The following is a 25,090-nucleotide window of genomic DNA, read 5'->3' as shown; positions in this document are numbered from 1 at the left end:
GGACAGAAAATTGGCCCGGGCATTTTGACTAGAGACCACCATTATAGGAAAAATCATAAAGCCTTTGAATGAAAACAAACACTGTTGTGACAGTGATGCACACTGTTCTGATGGTATATATGCATTAATCTATCAATCGTTTGTTGTAAGATTCAGATAATTATTTATTAAAAGCCAGACATTTTAAATGAGAATAAGAAAGAAAAGTGTTTCTTTGTCCCCCCCTTTCCCTGTTAATGCCCTACCTGGCCCCCTGGCAACACTTTGCTAGATCCGCCCCTGCACAGTTACCAGCTGTCAGCTACCTAAAAAAGGATCCTGGTGTTATTTGTCTCTCAGAAACAGTTCATAACTTCCCTTCAACTCATTCATGTCACCTAAAAGGTAAACCTGTTTCTCCATCACCTGTTCAGCTCTGATGATCCAGTAAGGACATCTCCTGGTTTCATCTTCATGTTTCCCTCTCACCAGATAACCAAACCATATCATGACCAGCAGCTTTTTTGCAGCTGTGGCTCCAGCATCGAGTGATGGGAGAAGAGAGCCGGAGATCGACAGACGGATTGGGGCTGCGGCTGCAGTAATGCGGACGCTGCACCGGTCCGTCGTGGTGAAGAGGGAGCTGAGTGTAAAAGCGAAGCTCTCAATTTACCGGTCGATCTACGTCCCTACCCTCACCTATGGCCACGAGCTGTGGGTAGTGACCGAAAGAACGAGATCGCGGATACAAGCGGCAGAAATGAGCTTCCTCCGAAGGGTGGCTGGCCTCTCCCTTAGAGATAGGGTGAGAAGTTCGGCCATCCGGGAGGGGCTCAGAGTAGAGCAGCTGCTGCTCCACATCGAAAGGAGCCAGCTGAGGTGGTTCGGGCATCTGACAAGGATGCCCCCTGGGCGCCTCCTGGGTGAGGTGCTCCAGGCATGTCCCACCGGGAGGAGGCCCCGGGGCAGACCCAGGACACGCTGGAGAGATTATATCTCTCGGCTGGCCTGGGAACGCCTTGGTGTTCCCCCGGATAAGCTGGAGGAGGTGGCTGGGGAGAGGGAGGTCTGGGCCTCTTTGCTTAGGCTGCTGCCCCCGCGACCCGGCCCCGGATAAAGCGGATGAAGATGGATGGATGGATGGATGGATGGATGGCTCCAGCAAACATCAGCTGATACTAGAAATTAATATTAAATAAATTCTAACAACAGCTGATCAAGCTTAAACGTGCTGCTGTTGTTTAGCGCGACATCCGCTGGTTTCCTCTTTTGGCGCAAAGTGGGCGATAAACAAACAAGAGAGCCGATCAGCTGATCACTGATCAGTTTTCATGATTGAAGTAGAAACGGGAGAGGGAGGGGGAGAATGAAAGAAGAAGAGGCAGCTGTGCAGCGTAAAGACACAGAATAACTCCAGCTTTGTGCCTTTTTCATTGTAGCTGAATTAGGGGACAAACTGTTCCTTTTCACCTCAATAAGAAACGCGTAATATTTTCTCTGAATACAAGACTGGACGGTTGGCAACTCTAATAACTTATGAACAAAATAAAGTGCAACATCATCAGAATCAGAATCAGAAAGGGTTTTATTGCCAAATGTTGAGCAGGTTTACAACATTAGGAAATTGCTGCGGTGCTTCAGTGCAAACATACTTTCATAAATTACGCTAAAATAGACATTAAAATAAAAATAAGAATAAGAATTAAAAGTGCTAAGTAGATAGATATGTACATGAGTGCAGGTGGTGATCAGTGCCAAACATTGAATGATGCAGTGAACACAGCGTAGGGTCATGTGTTAGTGGTGGGAACAGTCTTATGGTTATTGTTCATGTGTTCAACAGCAGAGGGGAAGAAACTGTTCTTATGGCGAGAGGTTCTGGTGCGAATGGACCGGAGCCTCCTGCCTGAGGGGAGCAGGTCAAACAGACTGTGTCCAGGGTGAGAAGGGTCAGCTGAGATCCGAGCTGCACGCCCCAGTGTCCTGGAGGTGTACAGGTCCTGCAGAGATGGGAGTCTGCAGCCAATCACCTTCTCAGCAGAGCGCACAACACGCTGCAGTCTCTGTTTGTCCCTGATAGTGGCTCCAGCGTACCATTAACTTCATAGCACCCACCCAGCTGTATAGAAACTCCCTCATGCTAGCTAGCACGCAGTACGGAAAAAGTCAGCACAACGAAAATAAACTGCACCTAAACTTGGTTTATATCTGACCCAGAGAGACTGCAGGTCATAACTTCTTACCTGAAGTTCAGTTCACACTCGGACCGGCGGCCGCTTCGGGTCTCTCCTCTTGCCTCCCTTTTCCTTCATCCACCTGCTGGCTTCCACCACTTGCTAATGTTACTGAATCTGTGGAAGCTCCGCGACAGCCACCACACGAAGTAACGAGTAACGACCCTATCTAAATCCCAGTAACGACTAACGCGTTCCTGATTTTGGCATAATAACTAGTTACCGTGCTCGTTACCACAATAATAACGTAGTTACTGTAACGCGTTACTTAATAATGCGTTATTCCCAACACTGAATATGACAAATCGAGTGAGAGCTCATTTAGCTATGATGGAAGCGTAAAATGTTGCTCATAAAGGTGCATGAAATTATCTGAGAAGGAGATTCCCTCTTGCCACTTTTCTAAGTCTTGCCAAGTGTTGATGTATGTTAAGCAGAGATGGGCAGTAACGCGTTACTTGTAACGCGTTACTGTAATCTGATTACTTTTTTCAAGTAACGAGTAAAGTAAGGGATTACTATTGCAAAATTGGTAATTAGATTACCGTTACTTTCCCGTAGGAACGCTGCGTTACTGCGTTACTAAAACCGTGATTTTTTTGCGAGAATGTCTCATGACAGTGACGTAAGCAAGTGTGCCGTTGGTGACAACAGCTGTGTCCAGATCAACAATGGATCATATATCGATTGTGGGAGCGAGTATGAGCGTGCAGCGTTTAAAGCTTGGAAATACTGACCTTATTTTGAGTTTGATTCCATAAAAAGTGACAAAAACATTAGCGTCCGTTGTGCGTGGGAAGAAAACTTTTTACAGCGAAAAAAACCCCCTAAACTTTCAAGCAAGCACCGAGTGCGCAACGACGTAATGGGAAACTCACAGAGAAACTCGCGGATTCGTCAACTGACCGCAGCACACCTGCACCAGGGTAAACCTCCGCCTACCCCCAGTCCTGCTTTACAGGTGAAAATAGAGCAAAACGACCACTGAGTCTTTGACTTTATTTATTTTCTGCTGTGTTTTACTTGCATCTATTTGAAAGAGTGAGTGTAAACACAAAAAATATTTTATTTTATGTGCTGGAATGTGCAGAAAATAAGTTTAAATATTAAACTAAGTTCTTCAAGTCAGAGAATGGTGCATATAATTTAATATTTATTTGATGCATAAAGTTAAAGGATTAAAACTGATAAAACAAGTTAAAAAAAAGAGACTTTTCCATTTGATTACATTTTGTATGATGGATTATGTAGAAAAAGTAGAATTGGGCTGAAAGATCTATCGCTTTATCACCTCTTCAGGTTGTAAATCGTGTTTTTAAAAAGTAACTAAGTAACTAAGTAATTAATTACTTTTGAAAATAAGTAATCAGTAAAGTAACGGGATTACTTTTTGGGGGGAGTAATCAGTAATTAGTTACTGATTACTTTTTTCAAGTAACTTGACCAACACTGATGTTAAGTACTGAAAAAATCATAAATTCTTCAGTTTTTTAAAGTTAAGAGTTTTTACATGTAATTTGTTCTAAAACAGAGCTGACTTTACATAGCATGTCTTCATGTGTATTAACATGTGCTGTAACCAAAGACTGATTTGAAGTAATCGATATAATAAATTATATATATTTTTTGGTACATTTTTTTTTTACTTGTATTTTACTTTCATTGATATATTTTGTATGAAGTTTGCTGTATGTTCTATGTATCATATGGCAATAAACGTATTTTTGAGAAAATCTGTTTTGAATCTAGTTTTTATATGCTGAATTTTATAGTAAGTAGAAATCTTAACCTAAATGCTAAAGGTAATATAACACTAGTGATAGGTTTTGAGTTTCGACCCAATTTTATTAACCTCAAGTTGGTTATTGGTCAATTTAACCCAATTTTTGGATAGTTATCCTAACCCAGAGTGCTGGGTCAAACCAGTAACCCAACCCTGTTAAGTTGAAACAACAACAATATTTGACCCAGCATTGGGTTACAAATTGGGTTATTTTTAACCGTGCAATATTTAGGGTGTATCATTCAGAAGTCAGCTGTGTACCAACCTGACTTCTGCACAACACAACTGATGATCTCATCTCAAGGAGGCAAGAAATTTCACAAATGAATCCTGATAAGGCACATCTATGAAGTGAAAACCATTTCAGGTGAATACATCATGAAACTTATTGAGAGAAGGCCAAGGGTTTGCAGCGATATCAAGAAATTAAAGGGTGGCTACTTTCAGGAATCTAAACTATAAAACATGTGTAGAGTCCATTTTTTCAATTTTTCATTGAGTCCTGCATTTGACTCCACATCTTGCCTACCACACAGCAAATCCGTGACAGTGTGTCCAAACTTTTGACTGTGTTGACATAAAGTGTACTATATATAGCAACTGTCAAAGAATTTCATCACCTTGGATGAATGTAGCATGTTAATTTTGTGTAGCTTTACAACAAAGGCATTGTTATTAAGAAAATAGGGAAAAGGTCATGTGTTCAAAAAACATACATATCAAAAATTAAGGTAGAGTTTCAGTCATGTCAACAATCACAAGAGAGAGACAGTAATGAATGAAAAGAGACATTAAATTATCTGTGTGAAAATGAGTCTTTAAAAACATTTGTGCACAGATGGAAATTTTATTTGATATCAGATAACTCACACACTCCCTGAGTGTGTTTCTTGTTGATTTGTTGTCTTACTCATGCAACACGACATACAGACTGAATGGTTTTTGTAAAACATAAATCTAAATATTGATCATAAACAAGAGCAACTTATTAAAGTTCTTACATGACATCTACTTAATTAAAAGAAAAACAGAAATAGTAATTTAATAAACATGTTATACTTTAACACATTTATTTAAAGAATCAAAGTCTCAGGTGAAGGTGAACACAAACTGCAGTGGTTTTCTTGTCTTATTATAAAGTATAATGCTTGAACATATATGTCCACTAATAATACATTTAGTTTTGTCTAGTATTATATTTGGATATTTTATTTTTTTCCTTCAACAAGAAAATTAGTTGAAATTCCAGCAATATCATCGAATGTAAAAAGACTCTTTGAGACTTTTTTCTGCCTGACCTTTTGTGATTTGTTTCCAGGGTGTTGGAATATCAGCAGGTTTTGCATTCAATTCTTTGGCAAAATTATTGTTGTACTTTGCTATCACATATTTCCAGTAGTCTGATGCCTCAAGGCTCACATCTGGAGGGATTTTCCAGTCTGGGTAAATTTCCTTGTAATACTTATAAGGGTGATATTTATGGTTTGTAGCACTGCAACGAAACTGCTGGTCACTGATCACAAGAGAAGAGCATATGTCAGTGACAAGTTTTTGTGTATTTGGCCAACTAAAACCTCCCAGACCTCGAGGACGATGCAGTACAGCAAAGTGCTCAGTATGACCTCCTCCTCCTGCATCACAGGGAGCTTTGCAGAATGGACACTGTTTGCCACAACCAACCAGTCTGTTGAAAAGCTCATTCTGGGGCTGTACATGGAGATACTGTAGTTTCATTTCGGTATTTACATTTTTAAACTTCATTCTCAGATCTTGTGCCATCTCATTCACAGACACTGTGAGCCAGTGAGCAAACTGCTCTTTGTCAGCATTGTTCAGGATCATGAAAGCACCAAGAGCATCCTGGGAAATGACCAGTTTATCACCAAGTTCTTTACAAATATCTTCAACAAATCTCCCCAATTCAGAATCAGTATTTCTTGTTTTGGCTTTGTTAATGGCATCATTTATGCTACTCATACATGACTGCAGACGTCGGTCCTCAAATTCGGATATTGTTGACACAGTTGAAAAGCGTTCCACTATTTTGTTGTGTATCCATGTCTTGACATATTTCTCATATGAGCAAATATAGCTCACATAGTTTTTAAAATCATCCTTTGAAAGGAGATCCAATAGAACTGAATACTGGAAGGACATTCGTGTGCTGAACTGCTCACATGTCAGCATTTCATGAATGATATCAGCTCCCAGTGATCGACTGATAAAATCTTCAACAGCAGGCTTCTAACATTTGTTGGTGAATTCTTCTGCCTTCTTCTGACACTGGTCTTGTTCATGGAACACATCAATGAAATCATCACGAAACCTTTCCTTGTTTTTCATCAGACATCTGTAGGGATCATTTGCTTGGATGAAATCTTCGTGCATTTTCTGAAACTCTATGGCTGCAAATCCACAGATGTGCTGTTTGAGAGAAACTTCAAACTCAATGTCTGTTTGAACATATTGATTGTTTTGTAGTTTCTCATCAATCATGTGTAGGATCTCCTGGATATAAGTATCAGAGTAATTGTTTTTCCTTTTCACTCTTTCTCTCACAAACTGAGTGCAATCATTGATGATGCTGTCAGCCAGTTTTTGTACAGCCATAGTGTGATCTTGAATGTTGTACCACTTGCTGAGTTTGTGTTTAAATTTGTTGTAGAATCCTTCAGGTGTATATTTGAAAGGCTCTTTTCCACAATCCTGCAGACTTTTTTGACTTAATAATTCACGTGCATGACTCCACTTGTATGACAGATTGATTCTCAGGTAGTGAGATACGCTGGTGAAGACATTTGTGATCTTTTGTTCAGAAAAAGAAAGTTTCTTTAGAGTTTCATTCCACATCTTATCAAACTCTTTGTCCAGGTCATCATCTTTCATCTGGGCTTTTTTCTTTCTGCACATATCTATTAACACATGAACTGCCTTTTCAATCTCTCTTTTATGATTCTCTTTGATTTTATCAATTTCTCTCATCCCCTTTCTGTTTTCTGCTGCTGCTGTGAGCTGATTAAAAACAGATCTCTCCATTTCCTTTCGAAGGCTCTTTGAACTGTTTGAGAATTCCTCTTTGTATCCTTCAACCAGATAAACATGACCCTCTGTTTGCTTGAAATAATGTGTAAGATTTTCTAGAAGCTTTGTCTCCCATGTGGACAGCACTGTGGAGGCTTCACTTTTCAAAGATGTGACAAATTCTCTCATGTCAAAAGATTCAGATTTTGCTGCAATTGTCCCAAAATTGGAAATTCTTATTTCTGCGTTTCTTACCCAGGTGTACATTTCTTTTCTGAATTCCCACTCCCACTTGTTGAATTCTGTGCAGAGTCTCATGTATAAATCAGCTACGAGATTGTTTCTGAAGCTGAAGATGAAGTTTTCATACTTTACTGCAGTCCACAGACTTGTCATCCACTCTTTAAAATCCAAGATATCATTAGCAGATGACTCACAGTTTCCCAGCAGTTGGATGATGTGTTTCTTGAGCTCATATACAGCCTCACTGTAGCCTGCATTGACTGGTGCCATTGGTGGGTTTCCATTCCAGAGTCCAGGAATGTACCAGTTCCCAGTGTCTGGACTGTACTCCATCACATCAGTGAAGCTCTTGTTCTCCTCTTTCTTTTCCATTCTAGCTGCTGCCTGGGTCATCTCATTCAACTGTTCCAGGAGCAGTTTCCTGTCTCGTAAGTTCTTCTCATGGGCTGAAACATCCGACACATTCTGGTGAACAAACACACATTTAGGTTTTTTGCCCACCTCCTTCATCCTGAGAAAAGCATGCACAACTATTTGTAGGATGTCCTTCATTTCAGTTGAATTCTCCATTGCAACATTGACAATGGTGACATCACTCAGCCCCACAACAAGTGTAGCAAGCTCATTGTCGTGCTCATAGCTGTTGTCTAGTTGTGCAAGTTCTGGTGACTTTAAGCCCTCAGTGTCAATGATCAGCATGAAGTCACAGTTTAGGACTTTTTTCATGTCTTCATTGATTTTGATGAGCAGCATAAAAGCACCTCGAGTACATCGACCACTGCTGACTGCAAACTGCACTCCAAACATGGTGTTAAGGAGAGTGGACTTTCCTGTGCTCTGAACTCCAAGAACTGTGACTACCAGGATCTTTCTGTTTGGAGACACCAAGTCACTGAGCTGAGAGAGAACATCACTCACCCATCTGAGAGGGATGTTGGATGCATCTCCATCTACAAGCTCAAGAGGAAATCCATCAAGCAACAACTCTGCACACAGTTTGGGCAGATGCTGCAGCTGTTGACGTGCTGGATCTGTTTGTGGAAGGGACAGTGAGGCTTCATAGATCTGACCCATTTCACGGAAGAAGTGTTCAGTCCCCAGTGAGCTGTTGGAAATTTGTCTGTCAATTTTCTTGATCTCTTCTTTGTTCTCAGAGTTCTTACATTTTTCTTTATATTTCTCCCGAAGTTCAGACAGTTTTACACGAGACATGTTATCGAGGTTCATTCGCATCAATTTCAGGAAATAAAACCTCTCTGTTCCTGGGCTTGATATTGCATTGATGAAACATGTCATAGCTGTCAACATGCCATAAGAGTTTTGTTTTTTTCGTAGTTCTTTTTTCCTTTTCTGAAGTTCGCTTTTGTAATCTTCTATATTTTTAGACCCAACATGTTGAAGTCGAAAATCTTCCTTCTCTAAGCAGGTCAGTTCTTTCCATATTTCACCTTGTCGTGGAAGCTGATCTTCTTTGAATCTATGGATATCTTGAATTTCAGCAGTGATGGCTTCTGCATTTGTCTTTGCAGTCTGGCACTCTGGAGAGTCTTCATCAACCAGGATTCCCAGTTTATAGGCAATGTCTGCCATCTGCTCTATTGTCATCTTCATTTTTGAGTTTTCCACCACATTACTGACTTTTTTTCTCAAACTTTTCACAAAGTCTGCTTCATTTTTCTGTTTCTTCCTAATAATTATGATCTTGTCTTTAGTCAAGCCCAATTTGTTTGCTACTTTTTCTAAAGCATCTTTACTGAACCGCTTGCTGTAATAGTTACCCACTAAGAAGATCTGTGCCTTGTGGTGTTGGTTAGTAAGTAGACTGCACTCAGAGTCCAAATGGTCAAAGAACACAAAAACTGCAGCAGATGTCTGACACAGAAAGGAGTATTGTGTTTCAAAAGATTCAATGTCACCACGAAGGTTTGCTACAGCCACTGGCTGACTGAAAATATCAATGTTTGTGTTTCCACCAGGAAGATACCAAGTAATTTCAGTCAGTCCGTTGGATATTCTTCTTGGACTGTCACCACACTCCATGTTGCAATGAACAAAGGTGTCATGGTACTGCTGAGAATTGCTCAGAAGCTTATTGAGAATTTCTGACTTGGACGAGGAGCACTCACCCAGTCTGACAAAAGAGATCATTGGAAGTTCAGACAGAACGATTCTGTCTTCAATGAAGCCCTTAGACTCTAACAGAGACTGAGGTCTGTACTTTTTAACAATGTCTCTCATGGCCCACAGCATGAGTGTGCACTGATTGGTGTCACAATTGGGAAGCAGCAGAGGAACAGAGAACTGACATGTGGACATTTTTAGTGCCATTTCCTGCTGTACAAAACCATCAGAACACAGAAAGAGAGCAGTGATTATATCAAGAGGGTTCACCTTGTCATCTGTGTTTGAACTGTCAGAATCAAACTCTGTACTTCCTGAATCCTCATCACCGCTTGAGTCACACTCTGAGGTATATGTCACATTTCTAGCTGTCACATTAACCATCATCAGTTTCTTTAGAAAATGCCATAGTTGGTCTGATTTACACTTTGCAGGTTCATCAGTGATGGTTCTTTTTGTGATCTCAAGTATTTTGCTGAGTGATAGTTTCTCTCTGTAGTACTGCTCCAAGCCCAGGTCCTCCAATAACCTCTCCAGCTGTGTCTCTGTGGATACAGAGAATCTTAATTTTAACAAAATACTGGCATTTTAAAAGGCCATTTAAAACATGTTTTAAATCAATTAATGATTTTCTTTATGCAAGAACCTTAAAATATCCTCATCTCGTTTTTTTTGGGCCGCAATGACTGAAAGGTTTTCACACAGTATGGTATGAATACTGTATGACTGTTGTAATCTTGTTAGCTGTTGTATATTATTATTAATATATATCTTTTTGCTTCTCACTGGATTTTAGTTCAACATGTGTAAGAAGAGAAATATAATTTGGTTTTATGTTAAGTTTTATCCTATATTTTTATAGTAGAGTTTAGTGGAGGTTACCCATATGGAAAAGAAATAGTAAAAACTTATATGTGATTACTCATGAAAGTGGCCACTTTCTCATTACTTTCATATATTGTTTTAGTAAGTATCCAAAACATACAAGTTTCATTATATAATTTTTCAAGGGATCTTATATCTGTTTTCACTCTTGTATGCTTTTCATACAAGTTTCACACAAGACAGATACAAACTTTATAAGATTTATATATATCTTTTCCATATGGGTAGTTACTGCCTAATGAACTGTTCTTCCTCTGAGACAATTCAAAATGCTGATCCACAGGTCTAAAGTTACATTCCAGTATGTTGTCCAGAAGTTAGGTTCTGTGGGAACTGGTCCCTGTGCAAAATCCCTGGAATTTTTTAAAGGCCCTGCAGAAATGCTGTGCACTGTTCTAGCTGATGTATTCAAGTCTAAAGCTGGACAAGATAATGACCATGTTAAGACAAGTGTGTACAAAAAATAACACAGTGTTATGTACTTTAAATACTTTTTACTCTTGCCCACTATATTTTCCACTACATGGCAGGGAAGACATGATATCTTCACTTCACAGTTGTTGTAAAATCACATCAACAGTGTGATCACTGAAAGGCTTCAAAATAATAGCACTAATGCCATCAGTCAGATTCATCTATAACTTTAGATTTTCAACGTTACAAGTGAGGCTGTAACAATAACTTCACAAAAGCAAAGAAAAATGTGTTTGTTTGGCTCACATGCTGTTATGATGAGGTCAAACGTATGCACAAACAAATGCAGATATGTTTATGTCATTGTAGCTCCTGTTTTTTACAAGAATCTGAATTTGATCATCTACATCAGGAAACAAGTTGTAGCGCTCCTTGAACACCTGTTTTTAATTTGTGTTTGCTTTGAGTTACTGAATCTGCACTTTGTAAAAGGAAAAAAAATATCTGAAATATTTCTTAATTTTTTTTTCCAGTAAATTCCTTTCACTTACTTGTGTTCATAGACGTCTCAACAGACAGTGTTTCACTGCTGTCCATTTCTTCGGGAGCCTCAAAGGAGTTTTCTTTGTTTGATTTTATGTTGCCGAGAGTTGAGCTGTTCATTTATCATGCACGGTTTCTCCCCCCATGCAGTGGTAGGAGCAGGATCAGGATCTGTGGGGATTAGTGATGTTAATAATAATAAAGCATTTTACTTACAATTGCTGCTCACAGGATGCACATAATATCAAGCCTTTTTACTAAAACATGATATTGTTACTTCATTACATTAAAACTTTAAAAATCAATCTTTACTGCTTTTTTTTCACTGCCCAGCAAATTTTTTTATTTATTTATTTTTTTTAAATCTGCCATTTTCCAGAAACTAGATGATGATGGATTCAAAAGCAGCAATAAAAATATTCAATCACATACACTTTTGTGCAAATCCTTTTTTTTTTTTCACATTTCTGCTCATTGTGTTTATGCTTCTCCAACACAATTTAAAGTTTTTTTCACAGGTTCCTTTTAACTGGACAGAATTGCCGACTGGCCTGGATGCAAACTAATTTCCAGTATGCAGCAGGAGACATTTTAAGCTGGCCTTTGCGCTGTCAGTGAACAGCCTCCACTCATCTGCATCATAGTCAGAACCAAATGCACCCAAAAGCACTTTTACATCAACACAACAAGTGAAGTCATCACATAAATATTTTCTCATGAGAACAATATTTTTGTTTCAGGAAAGTAGTTCCTTGCCTGTCAAACCCTGTCATCCCATCCTCCTGTCCAGTTTAAATAGGCATCTTCTCTCTGAAAGTAATAAGAGGAAAGTCTGAAAGTCTGTATACCACAAAGGCCACCACCCTGACAATCAAAAAAAGGGTAAATGGGAAAAATACCTTATTAAGAAGGGTGTGAATTTAAGGCACTTGTGAAATCCTGCAGGCCTAATACAGAAGATATCACTTAAAAAGTGGCACAACACAGAAGACAGAAAATTATTTTATGTTGGATTACTGTGTGGGGCTTTTATTTGAAGTCTGAAACTCTTTGTAAAGTGCTTTACAAATAAAGTCATTATTTAAATTATTTTAACTGCTCTGCAGAGTAGGAGTACTCAGATTACTCAAATATTTTAATGAAGTATAAGCAAGTAAGAGTCCTGTATTTTAAGTCCTGCATTAAATTAGAAAAGCATTAAAATATATTTAAATATTCTAAGGTAAATGTAGTTATTCTGCAGAATAAGCACACGCCCTTTGCGCAGACTCAGGAAAGATCTTGCGTCGTCATCCAGCACCCACTGTTCTCAACCCGGAAATCAATTTATTGATCCCTCTGTGATGCATAAAACTGCTTATCATTACAACATTAATGGTGTTTAGACTGAACCAGCTGCTTCTCTCTGCTGCACTTATTAAAATGTTCTTATTATGTGACAGAATTCCTAAAACAATCATAAATCAGATGATACGCAGACACACACACTGAGATATCTGTTACAAAACATCAGTATTAAAACAACTCACCTTTACATAACAGCTCTGCTTTTTCTTTTCTGCTTCAGGCTTTTTTCTTCTTTATGCAGTAAATTTACGGACAAACCGTCCTGTAGATCTCCAAATGTGGCAGCAGTGAGAGCGCTCCTGCTATTCTGTTGGTGTTGGGGAACTATGATCATTTTCACTTTTGGTTTAATGACCACGTGACAAGTCTCTTAGCTTTTATAATTTACAAAAAAAATAAATAAATAACGGCAAATTACCAAGAACAAAGTTTCCGTTTTCATTTTCCTAACTTCGAATGGATCAGATATTAGAAAAGGCAAGGCACACGTTGGAATCAACGTTTATCCTTAAAATGAAGCATAAAGAAATAGAAGAATTGCAGATGGTAAATATTCTGAATTATTTTTGTTATTATATGTTCGAGTCCGTATGTCCTGAATATAAAGCTTCTTGTTTTCGCTGTTTATATATTTTGCGTTCATTCATTTTATTTCAGAAAGTCTTAAAGCCGCAGGCATCAACACGCCTGAAGGCGGCGCTGTGACCCACCTTTTCCCAGCCAGTTATCGAGCTTCCGGTACGCAGAGAATAAACTACCAGTTTATCTAGGGAAGCTTGTGGTACAGCTTAAAAAACATGCTCCGTATAAACTGGCCATGATATAAAGAGACATTGTGACCTGAGTCTGTGCTCTGAAGGTAAGAGTACTCCCAGGATGGAGTGACACAGAGGAAACACTCGTGTTTCATTTACACGGTTAGCTTAGCCACTGCACTGTTGTTTATAGCGTTAGCACGTTGTTAGCGAGTTGCTCCTAGAGAAGTACATCTTTATCAGTGTTAGATTGAGACACTGGGTTTGTTCGGGATACGGACGTTATCGTTACTGGAAGATGTGATAACTATATGAGCTCACCAGCACAGCTCAGGTGAGCGTATCTGTAGATGTTTGTATGTATTTTCATTTCGAAACTCATTACCCGAGTTATACAGGGACCGTTCTCATCTTTCGCTCTTTTTGTTGTTGAATTCACTTTTATCTTGGGCCAGCTTGAACAGCTGCAAACCACAAGATGATTAAAAATATTATTTGATTTATTTTTCATGCATTAATTTTTTTATCTAGTCATGCACAAATAAGGTGATTTGTATTCGTGTGTCCTTAAGGTAATTTTCCTACTACCAACGAAACAGTATAAATTAACTGAGATTTTACAGGAAGTGACTATATTTGCTAATGTGACTCCTACTTATTCTCTTTAAGCTTAGCCTTTTAACCAGACTCCTTAAGTTCCACTAAGTGAAATGGAAAATGCATGACAGAAACATGCACTACAGGGTAGACTGTTTACCACTGGGTAAATACTGAGCAGATACTGCAGATAAACTACAGATACATTTATTCAACTTCAAATTTACTAACAGATGATAAACTTGATGGATAAAATGCAAGAATCTTAAATTGGTTTCAGCTGCACCACCGTCATCGGTCTCAGAAATACTCCCATCATCTCCAGCATGGCATCATGATGAAATGGGTTTTTAAGAATGGGATGAATCATAAATAACAGGAAATTTCCATCAGTGAGTCCACAGATAAATGATTGTCCACAGCTCAGTACAGGTTTTTTGAAACCGTGATTACTTCATACCGTGGCGAGCAGCTTATTGACAACCTGACGGCTGCCTTCATGTCTACGGAGCAACATAGCAACAACATCACTACATACTGTAGATTTTATTCTGAGCTGAGAATAAATCCAGCATGACCTCATGATTGCTGTCCAGGGTGAACATAAATGCTGTAGAGACTCCGGATGCTTAAATGTTGAAATGTTGTGTATATGTCACCTTACTGTCGGTTTCCTATATGCAGATATAGAGATGATGCGTTAGATCCATTCTGAATAGTATTTCTGAAAGGTATCCTGAGGCTAATCTGACCATGTTACACCACCTTCTGTCTGCTTTCCTCAGCTTCTTTGTGTGTCCCCACCTGCTACCACAACTTGATCCCCTGGCACAAATCTAAACATGACGGAGACACGCAACCCCAGTATGTCCTCCATCCCTCAGACGGGCCCTGCACACACAGACTCCAGCTCGCCTGCTGTAGAGATGGACCCAGTGGAGTACACTCTAAGGAAGCGTCTTCCCCGGAAGCTCCCAAAAAGGCGCAACGACGTCTACGTCAACATGAAGACGGACTTCCGGGCTCAGCTGGCACGCTGTCAGAAGCTTCTGGAAGGTGGGGGTCACAGAGAGATCTGTGTTCACGGCTTGGGCCTGGCCATCAACCGGGCTATTAACATTGCCCTTCAGCTGCAGGCCAGCAGTCAGGGGGCGCTACAGCTGGCAGCCAACACCTCCACAGTGGAGCTTGTGGACGACCTGGAGCCCGAAGATCCTGATGAGGCCGGAGAGCCGATGACGCGTACACGTAACAATTCGGCCATTCACATAAAGGTGTTCTATCCTGACGCTCAGTGACCAATCAGGAGGTTTCCTGTGGATCAGCCTGAGATTCTCCATTAGTCCTCAGGCTCTGTTTGTTCCCTCGTTAACCAGTAGATCACAAACACTGAGTTTATGTGGAGAGCCACCTTTGCTATTCTTGTATTGTATACATTTTTCAGTCTGCATGCTTTGGAGCAACACTAGTGTGCACTATAATTTATACATATGTGGCTGTGCCAACTTTTTTTTTTTTTTTATGTGTATAATGTTTGTGTGTTCAGGTTTTAAAGATGCCGATAAGAAAGCAGCAAACAGGTGTTATTGTTGTAAATCTCCACTAGGTGGCAGTAGCAGCTACAATAAACATGCCAGGAAGTTGTTACTCTGCAGACTAACTTCTATAGCTCCATCACAACAGTGTTTTGTCAAATTGTTTACAGTGTGAGTTCAGCTGAGGGTCACTGAGACGTAGACTCTGTTTAAATGTGATTTGTGTCTCTGAACTGCTGCTCAAAATGTATATAATGCTGGATTGTTTGAAATCTGGGTAAAAATAAAAACTTGCCAGAGTGTATCTTTCTTTAACTGTTATTTCCTGTATTCGTGGCTGGAAAATTTGTATGTGGAACCAGTAAATTCTGCTGTGGCAGCTTGTACTTGTGCTTGCTTGTTCACCCCATCGAGAGGGGGGAAAAAAGGCAAAAATAATGAACGAGATGCACAAACTTCCCCTTTGTTGTGTTTCCATCCATCCTTTCTTTATCCGAGAACAACATTTCGTATTTAAATAGGGAATCATACAGTGATGGGACAAAACAACACAAAACAGGAAAGAAAACGCATACAAACATCCTTAAAAACATCTTGCACTTGCACGACAAGATATAAAAATAAGGGGAAAAAACAAGGAAGAACACTTAACTAATCTGAAACAGTTGAGCATCCATTTTACAGAAAGCCTCGAGTTCCCAGGGCTCGCTGATTGCCTGGCTGAGGTTTGATGACGAACAATAGAGGGAGGGAGAAGACGGCGTCGCGTCAGCCTCTGGAAAACTATTTGCAATTACAGCCACACAGGATGTAAATTGTACGTTTTTCCAGACAGTCTGGCTATCAGCGTGTAGAGACTGGGTGAGTGTAGTCAGGCAAAAACAACAACACGGACAATGACGTAGCAGCTTCACAGTTCTCATGTAACCCTCCTCACTGACCTCTCACACCCCCAAACTCACTGGAACTGAACATCAGCTATGTAAGCCTTTGTTATTTGGAAAGGACATGCAGTGTCAAACAGCCAATCAGGTACACACAATCATCAAAAAACTAAAGAAGAAAGAGCAGCAAACACCTTTGCAAATGTGTTCAGTGTTACACAACAAAACATGACAAAGAGCCCAACTAGCATGTTAGACCTGACACTACGTCAAAGATTGAGCTTAAAGTAGAAAAATCTGTATAAATAGTAATTCCTCAACTTAAAAATATATTAAAATATTCACTGAAAAAAATCTGAGAGACTGTTTCTGTGAGGCAAAGTTGAAAAATGTGGAAACCATGAGTGAGGCCACGTTAGTTTCTGCCTCCAGTAGTGAAATTGATGCCCAGGTGTAGTCAGTATTAACTGGGTGTTTCCCTCTAAAGAAATAAGTGTAAGGGTCAGACTCGCTGAAAACAGACGCACACGGACGACACTGAAACGTTCAGTCTTAGCTCACCCTGAAGTACATTCACACACAAAGTGCAAGAGAGTGCCAGTAAAACAGCTATTGGAGCAGTGCTTCCCAAAAGCATCACTTTGGTCTTTGTCACCGTGTCCATGAGTCACATCTACTTTCCAAGGTGCGTTCATCTCCTGTCCATCCAAAGCGTTGCTGAGACAGTCCTATCCTTTCAGCTCTTCCTCTGCATGCGACGACTGCTGCGTCTTTCTCATTCCACACCGCTTCCAGCAGCGTGCAGGTTAACCAGTGTCACATTTCTCCTCTTGCCTTTGGAAACACAAATTTCTTCGCCCGGGATGGGGCGATCGGTCGATCAGCTGACATCTGGCTTGCATGCCTGTGCACTTGAAAGAAGAAGGTGCACTTTGCCTCGCAGGAAGTTGACGTGGACCTGAAGCAGATCTGTTGCTAAGGACACCCTCCATGTTCCCTCAAGGTCTGTTGCATTTGCTGGTGGTGTAAATTCCTGAAAGAGAATACAAAGAAACACGATGTGACCCCTGAGTCATGTTCTTACGACAGGAGTTTGTCCTTCAGGACAGTTTGGACCTGAATGTCTGTGACTGTGCTCCGTTTGTCTGTTGCCAAAGAAAGAGTCTCTATTTCACTTTAATGCAATAAGTGAGACCATCTTAGAAACAAATGCACTGTCTCTAATCATCAAGTACATACCTTTCCCCACATTTTCCAGATTTTTTAACAGTAATATTATTTTTTATATGGTTTATGCAAAGTAGCAATGATAAGAATAAAACATGCATCACTCTTCTGCAATGCCTTTTCCTAATCTTGCCCAGCACATGTCCAGAGGCGTAGATGTGCTGGAACACAGTGTACTGATGCTTCACCAATTTTTCCCCCAAATAACAAAATTCGAGCCAACATTCACAGCTGGCTCGATTGGTTATCACAGTTATTAAGACAGACAACAACAAAAAATGTGGGGTCAAAGTTGTGATCGTGGTATTTAGGGCTAGATTTACTATTCTGCACAGGTGCAAAAACTTCTTTTCACATCAAAAATCTTGTTTACCAAAGAGCATTTCCAAAAATGAACCATAGGGGTGGAAGGACTCACGGTGCACTAATTTATATATAAAGATGCAGTCTGTTCCAATATTCAACTACTAAGAGCCGCACAAATTAGTGGCTCCAAAGTTAGCACACGCAATGAGGGTCAAGTGATGTCCTAGTAACAGTAATATTGTGGAGGCTCAGGTTTTACACATCAGTTTCTCTATGGAAACAGTGTAGCACTTAAGATGAATGAAAGGAGGCTGAATGTTTATGATATGAGGGCCCTTTTTTTGCTGCAGCCTGTAATAAATAAATGTAGTATTACATAGTTTAAGATTCAAACACTGATAGTGACACACTAACAAAGTCCCATTAACAGCTGTGTGCACACTTCTGTAAATATTTTAATTATGTATCAATATTAAGGTAGAAATGCAACCGAAAGCCTGAAAGTTCAGCTCAGTCTATTCTGCTTGGTTTCATTCACATATTAACATCATAAGTGAAGAGCAGGAGGGGACTTGGCTCTAAACGTGCAGTGTGAGAACACGGGGAAGTTGCAGGACAAAGTTTTGGCACTGCACTCACAGCTGGAGCCATCTCCCAGAGTACCAGTTACTCACTCGTTCATTGAACACAAATCACATTAACTGTGACAACCGAACAACACATGCTTTTTTTTTAATGTTAAATTTAGTGTTAAACTGTTATGTTTGTGTTCTGAGAGGGAAATTCCAAAAGTAGCTTTTAAAGCACCCAAAGATGTTTTACTTTGGTGCAGACTGTCTGTGCAAACCACAAATCATTTAATATCCGTTTCTTTTTCTTCTGCTCTCAAATCTGTAATATACTATTGACCTTGTAGTACCATATCACCCTATTAGAGCGCTTCACTCTCGCTCTGCAGGCCTACTTGTTGTTCCTAGAGTATTTAAAAGTAGGATGGGAGGCAGAGCCTTCAGTTTTCAGGCCCCTCTTCTGTGGAACCAGCTTCCAGTTTGGATTCAGGAGACAGACACTATCTCTACTTTCAAGATTAGGCTTAAAACTTTCCTTTTTGCTAAAGCATATAGTTAGGGCTGGACCAGGTGACCCTGAATCCTCCCTTAGTTATGCAATAGACGTAGGCTGCTGGAGGATTCCCATGATGCATTGAGTTTTTCCTTTCCAGTCACCTTTCTCACTCAGCGTGTTAATAGACCTCTCTGCTGAATCACACTTGTTATTAACCTCTGTCTCTCTTCCACAGCATGTCTTCATCCTGTCTTCCTTCTCTCACCCCAAGCAGTTGCAGCACATGGCCCCGCCCCCCCTGAGCCTGGTTTTGCCGGAGGTTTCTTCCTGTTAAAAGGGAATTTTTTCCTCCCATTGTCGCCAAAGTGCTTGCTCATAGTAGGCACATATGATTGTTGGGGTTTTCTCTGTATGTATTATTGTAGGGTCTACCTTGCAATATAAAGCGACTGTTGTTGTGATTTGGTGCTGAATTGAATATACACTACTGAAGTGTCAAACTGCTGCAGTTCTCTAACTCTGATATTATCTTTGTAAATGCATGCAGTAGAATTCAAAATTCACCAGAGAATAGGAGAGGGAGAGAGATGGCATCATAGTTAGGGAGTGCATGGACATCTATCCCACAGGAAGTAATGTGAAAAGAGAGAGTAGATGTGTGGAGAGAGCGGTGAGCAACAAGTAAGGAGTGATAAGCATGGTTAGACAGAAGACTTCATATATTTTTAAAGTCAGTTTGATCCCATTTGCTTAGTTATAGTTGAATAATGGTCAAAAATGTAGAGCTTTAGAAGCAGATAACTCAAAAGTGCCTGACTGATGTGCTCCACTACAAATAGCACTGCACCTCTGCACATGCCTGACCCGACTAAATTAGCTGACTGCTTTCAAAACCCACTACCACAGCTTATACTGCTCATTAAAGAGGGTCTAAATGGACAACAATCAGATATCAAAGCAAGATCCCCTTTGGTTGTGAACCAAATATTGCACATTTTGGCACCTGACCATGACCATTTGCCCATGTACACAGTGACAACACAGTGATGTTTGCTGGGCAGCTGCTGACCTGTTATTCCTGAATTACTACCTGGGAAGCTTCTCCAACTCACCTGGATGTTGAGACTACGCAGCACAGCGTTGATGCTGAGCAGGTTTCTGATGGTGTTGTCTATGTGACTGTGCATTGCTGTGTTGGTGACCGACGTCTGTAGCGTGTTGAGGGACTGTTGTAACAACCATAAGCCAGTCTGCACCTCCTGGGCTTGTTCCTGTGCCTTGCAGGAAAAAAAAACCGGGGGCAGGATTTAAAGACCGTCCCTATACTAGAACAAACGGAGCCAGTAATAATGATCAGATTAGAAACGAACAGGTACTACGGCTTTGCCCACAGGTCGACTGAATTTGATAGCTGATTTAAATCTGCTGCTTAACATCCAGCAGTCATCAGTGATTACTTACATTTTTCTTCTCCCATACATCAAAGTCTACTGTAGTCTGGGGGACGGTGACAGACTGGGACAGGCCACAGCCTTCTCTACATGACTTCTGCAAAAAGAGAGAGAGAGTATTGATGACTTCAGCAGACAAAGAGTCTTTAGAGGACAACATAAAGCAACCTTCAGCTGCTCTCAGGTTTTAATGCATGCATACATTTTCCTCTCACCATAGCACCTTCTGCGTCTCGTGCTTCCTGTATGAAATGGTTCAGGACCCTCAGGTCACAAATTGGCCTCAGTGGGGATGACAAGCCTGGCTGGGTCCAGTCCAACACTAACAACAGCAAGGCAAGCAGTCCTGCTTATCACACACAACGGACACACAAACACATTTCATCAAAGTCTGGCGATGGTTTGATACCACTTCACATGTCCAGTACCAGCACTGAAACTGTGACACTGAGTTTCTTCTGAGCTGAAAACACGTTTTACATTTTCATTAACAAAAGAAACGTAACTTAGTTTTCAAACCATCCGCTGTGTTTCTAATGATAAATCTGTCTTCATTGCATGTTGCAGTTAAGCATTTACATAATTTTTATGCTGAAATCATATCAGATTTTTCTCTACCATCCATATATACATCTTCAAGTTAACAGCATGGCTTGGTGCATAATTTGCACTTGTAAGAGGGCAACAGCTGTGAGAGAAAGTGTGGGAATACTGAATAATATAAGTTTAGTTTAAGACATAACAGCCATATTATAATCATGGCACTCAAGAGGACTTCAGATATATAAGGGATAAGCATAGTCAAATATAAGCATAATCTAAACTTTTGTGTATGACACCACAATGTGCAAGTGATATGCACATTAACAGTTAAGCATGGTTCATTGTTTCACTAACATTTTAAAATGTCTTTCTCATGCGGACTCTGCAGGTCACCCCTCAGGTAAAGAGCTGTGAGGCTGGTAATTTTCCATTTGTTTTACTTCTCTGCTTGTTTGTAGGTCAACTTTGACCATTCTTTCATGACATGCTTCACGTCAAAATAATATTTTATTTAGGGGAACAGGGAGAAGATGAGCCTCTTGATGTTTTTGTGCATCCGTCTAACCAGCATGAGCAAACAAACAGAAACCTAAATCCAGACCGATACAAAATATAAAGTAATCTAGTTCATAGAGCAGCCTAACGTAACCAGACAAACCAAGAGGCACAGGCTCTGATGCCAATGGCTGGGAAACTTTACAAAGAAGCAAGCAGAGCAAATGTTCTACATAGTCTTAAAGTAACACTTCTGCCCAGGTCAGGTCCATCATTCTGAAAACAAATTATAAGAAAAAATAAAGTATCTTAGTAAGATACTGTACCTCAGTGCTCCTTGGTACTGGTACTTCAACTATCTGTAACTCTACTGGAAGGATGGAACATTGATCCACCAAACGATATCGTCTCATTTGATGTTTGAGGGCGGTCTAGCACGCCAGCCCAAACTCTACCATTGGTGTCCGACTGGGTTAAGAGCTGGTGCCTACAAAGGCCACAGCAGATGATTTACAGAGATCTGCTGAGGAAACAAGTGGACCTAAACCATGCAAGCAAAATAACCACCACTGGCTAACAGAACCAGGTCAGATCATCTCAGTGGAGCCATCCAGATTCTTTTTTTCCTCACTTATTACCCCTCTGGGAATTTTCGTACGTATAGCCGCATAGCCAGGGATCCTTCAGAAAAAGTAATTCTACCAAGTGATAAAATCGTGACAACTATTTTAAATACACAACTACAGAAGAGACATCAGCTAAAGGAAAATGCACTCAAATGCTGAAGAACACAAAACAATCTATTTATTTGTTGTCACACTTAATTCAGACCCCTGCTGTCCTGTGACCTGTGTTCAGTGTGAGAACATGTGAGGCTAGAGGACTGTGTCAGTTAGCCAACAAAAGCCTTTCTAGGAATAGTGTACCTAACTTTGATGCATTGCTACTGACTGAGCTGCTCAGTCTTAGTATGTGATGCATTACTGTTTAAGCTGTGTCACAACAGCATGATTCGGCAAATGAAACCATGTGATCTGCTGCATTATGAACAGAAACCTGCAGATACCATGACAGTGCAGGAATGACCTTGTTTAATCCTTGCTGTAACAGGGTATTTCCACAGCTGGGACATTAGTCAGCTGTGTTTCTAACTTTTTCCCATGAGCATAAAAGAAACTTGTCACATTCATAGAAATCAAGCCACATTCTGAACTCTAACGATACACTTGGAAATCTTGAGGGTCATGTGGGCATCAGCCTTGTTCCTCTGTGCCACATGTTGAATGCGCTCTTTCACAGCAGCCTGGCTGTGTGACGCAAAAGCATGACAGAAAATACAGATGATTTTCCCAGGCAGATGGGGCTGATACAGGTCACATTAGGTTCTCAGACCTCCTCATAACTACAACAAATTGAGATGGTTTCCAATATTAGATGAAGTCTTTTGAAAGTGATAACACAAGAGAAAACATCAAGAAGAGGTCAACAGCCCTCTACACCTCCCGTTTTCCTCGTTGGCAGTGACATGAGGATTGTCAGTGGCACATCTGCTTCTATATAACTGGAATCTGGGCTTTTTCACCCTCAGTGACAGAAAGTTTAATTGTTATTTGAAAAATAACAACATATAGTTACCAGTGCAGTCTCTGATAAAATAACATATGCAAGTTTGAGAGGCAAACTGGTCTCTGCTTCTTTTTTTTTCATCCGATCTGGCATTTGTTAGTGTGTGTGACTCAGCTTGAGGGTTATCAGCGAACTTTTCAACTCCACCACTGCCTACGTGAGAATTCATCAATCTAAAAAGTGTACGCACATGCATCCACTCTCGACTTTCTCACCACGATGGTGGAATTTGCGGCCCAGGACTGCGGCCAGACTGGAAGTTAACAGGTTCGCCTGCCAACGGCTGCCAAAACCATGTTGCTATTTTAAATTGAAATCAGCAGTCCACAAGTGGCAGTACTTTGGATAATGGCAAACTTCAGGCCAGGTATGTGACAGATGCTTTGCAAAGGTGACCGGCCGACTTAAAGTTGGCACTTTTGGTATGCGTTATTCTATCTAACTCTCACAAACACGTGCAAAAAGACTGTAGCATTTTAGATGGCACACAGGGCTGATAAGGAGATCCTATTTAAAACACATATCACCAGTGGAATGGTTGCTGCTGAATGCTTTGCAGTCTTCTACTTTGAACAGGTCTTCCACATGATAAAGTGCAGAGTTGTAAATAGGTAGCTATCAGATGACACAGGTCTGACATAATTTCCTGTTCTGCTGGAATCCCTTATAGCGGTCACCCTTTGATAACCCTTTGCTCTTTTCTGCTGACTTAAGTATGCGATGACTGTGCCAGAAAGCACAGATTCAGCTTGCATGTTTGAACATTTCCCAGTATGCTGTGTCACGCTAGAGAAACGCAGTGGAGATGGATTTCCCCAATGAACGAGACAAAAAAAGTCCTCAATACTCAGCACCTCATGTAGAGCAGCGATTTGCAGTAACAACTGCTTCATCAGCAGACTTTTTTTTGTCATAAACATGCATATTCACTCCATCATACATTTGTTCCACCAAATACAATTCATTGGCTTTATTTCATTTTTAAATGTTAGTATCTTAAATAATCAAGAGCCTCTGGGTGTATTACAGTCTTAAAGCACGGTTCAACGTATAACTATGCTACAGGGAGTAAAGCACAAAAGAAGAAAAATGACAATCCTGTAGCACAGGACTGTCATTTTTCTTCTTTTTCTTCTTTTGTGATCTGCGAAAAACCGGAAAAAGTAGCAACTTATCTCCAGATGCTTAAATCCCAAACCCCAGAACCAATATTCTTCCATACAGGATAAGCTGTACATCGAGAAGCCTAAATGCAAGCATCCATGTGTCATCAGCGTGATGAGCGTGTTCAAAAATGCCCAGCACAGAGACCGCTGTGGCACGCAGGTCATGCACACCAAGCGAGGCACCAAAATAGAAATCTCACATGCGCTCTTACCTCTACCTGTTTTCTGCAACATTCGCAAACAGGTGCAGCATCTTTAAAACACATCGTGAAACAACTAAACACATGCGCAGGCGTCACGATTCAGGTTCCGTCCAACAGATCCAATACACCACCAAGTGCGCTGGTCTCTGCGCGAATCCCGACCAGCGTGCAGGTCCGTGTAAAAAAATAGGTGCGTGCAGTCACCTTCCACACTTTGCATCACCGCTGTGCTTTGGCAAAACCTTTTATTTACCTCCCCCAAGGATATAGTGATAACGTGATTGCCCGCAAGAACGACTACGCGCCTTTCTACGTACCGCGGTGACATTAAACATCAACCCACCATGCAGTGACTCATTGCGTAAAGAGTGAAAATAGAGTAACTAGTAAAGCCAGAGTACAGAGAAAAAAACATGAAGGCATGCCCATAACTCACTGGGAAACTCCATAGCGGCATCCGCATAGCCCCTCACAGGGTCCTCGCGGTTTGGCCCATAGGTCCGTCTATTGCCCATTAATTGGAAACGAAGCTCTTTTGTGGATCTCTTGTGCACTTATCCGGTAGGTGTTTCTAAAAAGTGATGCCGTTTGATTTTTTTTATTGATGACTTTGAAAATATAGTTGCATTGTTTTAGTGATGACAATATAAGCCGCTCCTCCCTTAAG

At 40.5% G+C, this 25,090-nt stretch overlaps 3 protein-coding genes across 5 annotated transcripts; 1 reads left to right on the top strand and 2 right to left on the bottom strand.

The window, feature by feature from the left end:
- Positions 1-5,615: 5,615 nt before the first annotated feature.
- LOC146675717 (up-regulator of cell proliferation-like) lies at positions 5,616-11,277 on the bottom strand. Its single transcript, XM_085401183.1, has 2 exons — positions 11,232-11,277; positions 5,616-9,926 (listed from the first exon to the last, which is right to left on the bottom strand). Exons 1-2 carry the CDS (start codon positions 11,275-11,277, stop codon positions 6,241-6,243), a joined length of 3,732 nt encoding a protein of 1,243 aa, XP_085257309.1. The 3' UTR covers positions 5,616-6,240.
- A 2,005-nt stretch (positions 11,278-13,282) lies between these two features.
- pop7 (POP7 homolog, ribonuclease P/MRP subunit) lies at positions 13,283-15,761 on the top strand. Its single transcript, XM_085400655.1, has 2 exons — positions 13,283-13,429; positions 14,708-15,761. Exon 2 carries the CDS (start codon positions 14,765-14,767, stop codon positions 15,218-15,220), a length of 456 nt encoding a protein of 151 aa, XP_085256781.1. The 5' UTR covers positions 13,283-13,429; positions 14,708-14,764; the 3' UTR covers positions 15,221-15,761.
- Positions 15,762-15,904: 143 nt separating this feature from the next.
- Positions 15,905-24,977, bottom strand: epoa (erythropoietin a). 3 transcript variants are annotated; one of them, XM_085400643.1, is made up of 5 exons: positions 24,860-24,977; positions 20,606-20,736; positions 20,401-20,487; positions 20,052-20,216; positions 15,905-17,374 (listed from the first exon to the last, which is right to left on the bottom strand). In XM_085400643.1, the coding sequence occupies exons 1-5, from the start codon at positions 24,936-24,938 to the stop codon at positions 17,222-17,224; spliced, it is 615 nt and encodes a 204-aa protein (XP_085256769.1). In that variant the 5' UTR covers positions 24,939-24,977; the 3' UTR covers positions 15,905-17,221. The 3 variants fall into 3 exon arrangements, with proteins under 3 accessions (XP_085256769.1, XP_085256770.1, XP_085256771.1); XM_085400644.1 differs by lacking the exon at positions 24,860-24,977 and adding an exon at positions 24,433-24,763 and having other exon boundaries at positions 20,606-20,739; XM_085400645.1 differs by lacking the exon at positions 24,860-24,977 and adding an exon at positions 24,433-24,763.
- Positions 24,978-25,090: the final 113 nt, after the last annotated feature.

This window comes from Rhamphochromis longiceps, linkage group LG3, assembly GCF_057381845.1.
Source record: "Rhamphochromis longiceps isolate RC_006_pf linkage group LG3, R_longiceps_female_GT1.1, whole genome shotgun sequence".
NCBI lineage: Eukaryota > Metazoa > Chordata > Actinopteri > Cichliformes > Cichlidae > Rhamphochromis > Rhamphochromis longiceps.
The sequence above is the reverse complement of the archived record's forward strand: the minus strand, read 5'-3'. Positions and strand labels throughout refer to the sequence as shown.

What these genes read in the sequence shown, in the direction of transcription:
- LOC146675717 (XM_085401183.1), bottom strand. Translation starts at nt 11,277, where the DNA reads ATGGACAGCAGTGAAACACTGTCTGTTGAGACGTCTATGAACACAA. An exon ending in TGAGACGTCTATGAACACAA is followed by an intron (nt 9,927 to 11,231) that starts GTAAGTGAAAGG and finishes CTGTATCCACAG; the next exon opens with AGACACAGCTGGAGAGGTTA.
- pop7 (XM_085400655.1), top strand. Translation starts at nt 14,765, where the DNA reads ATGACGGAGACACGCAACCCCAGTATGTCCTCCATCCCTCAGACGGGC.
- epoa (XM_085400643.1), bottom strand. Translation starts at nt 24,938, where the DNA reads ATGGGCAATAGACGGACCTATGGGCCAAACCGCGAGGACCCTGTGAGG. An exon ending in ATGTATGGGAGAAGAAAAAT is followed by an intron (nt 20,217 to 20,400) that starts GTAAGTAATCAC and finishes TTTTCCTGCAAG; the next exon opens with GCACAGGAACAAGCCCAGGA. An exon ending in TGCGTAGTCTCAACATCCAG is followed by an intron (nt 17,375 to 20,051) that starts GTGAGTTGGAGA and finishes ATTCTCTTTCAG; the next exon opens with GAATTTACACCACCAGCAAA.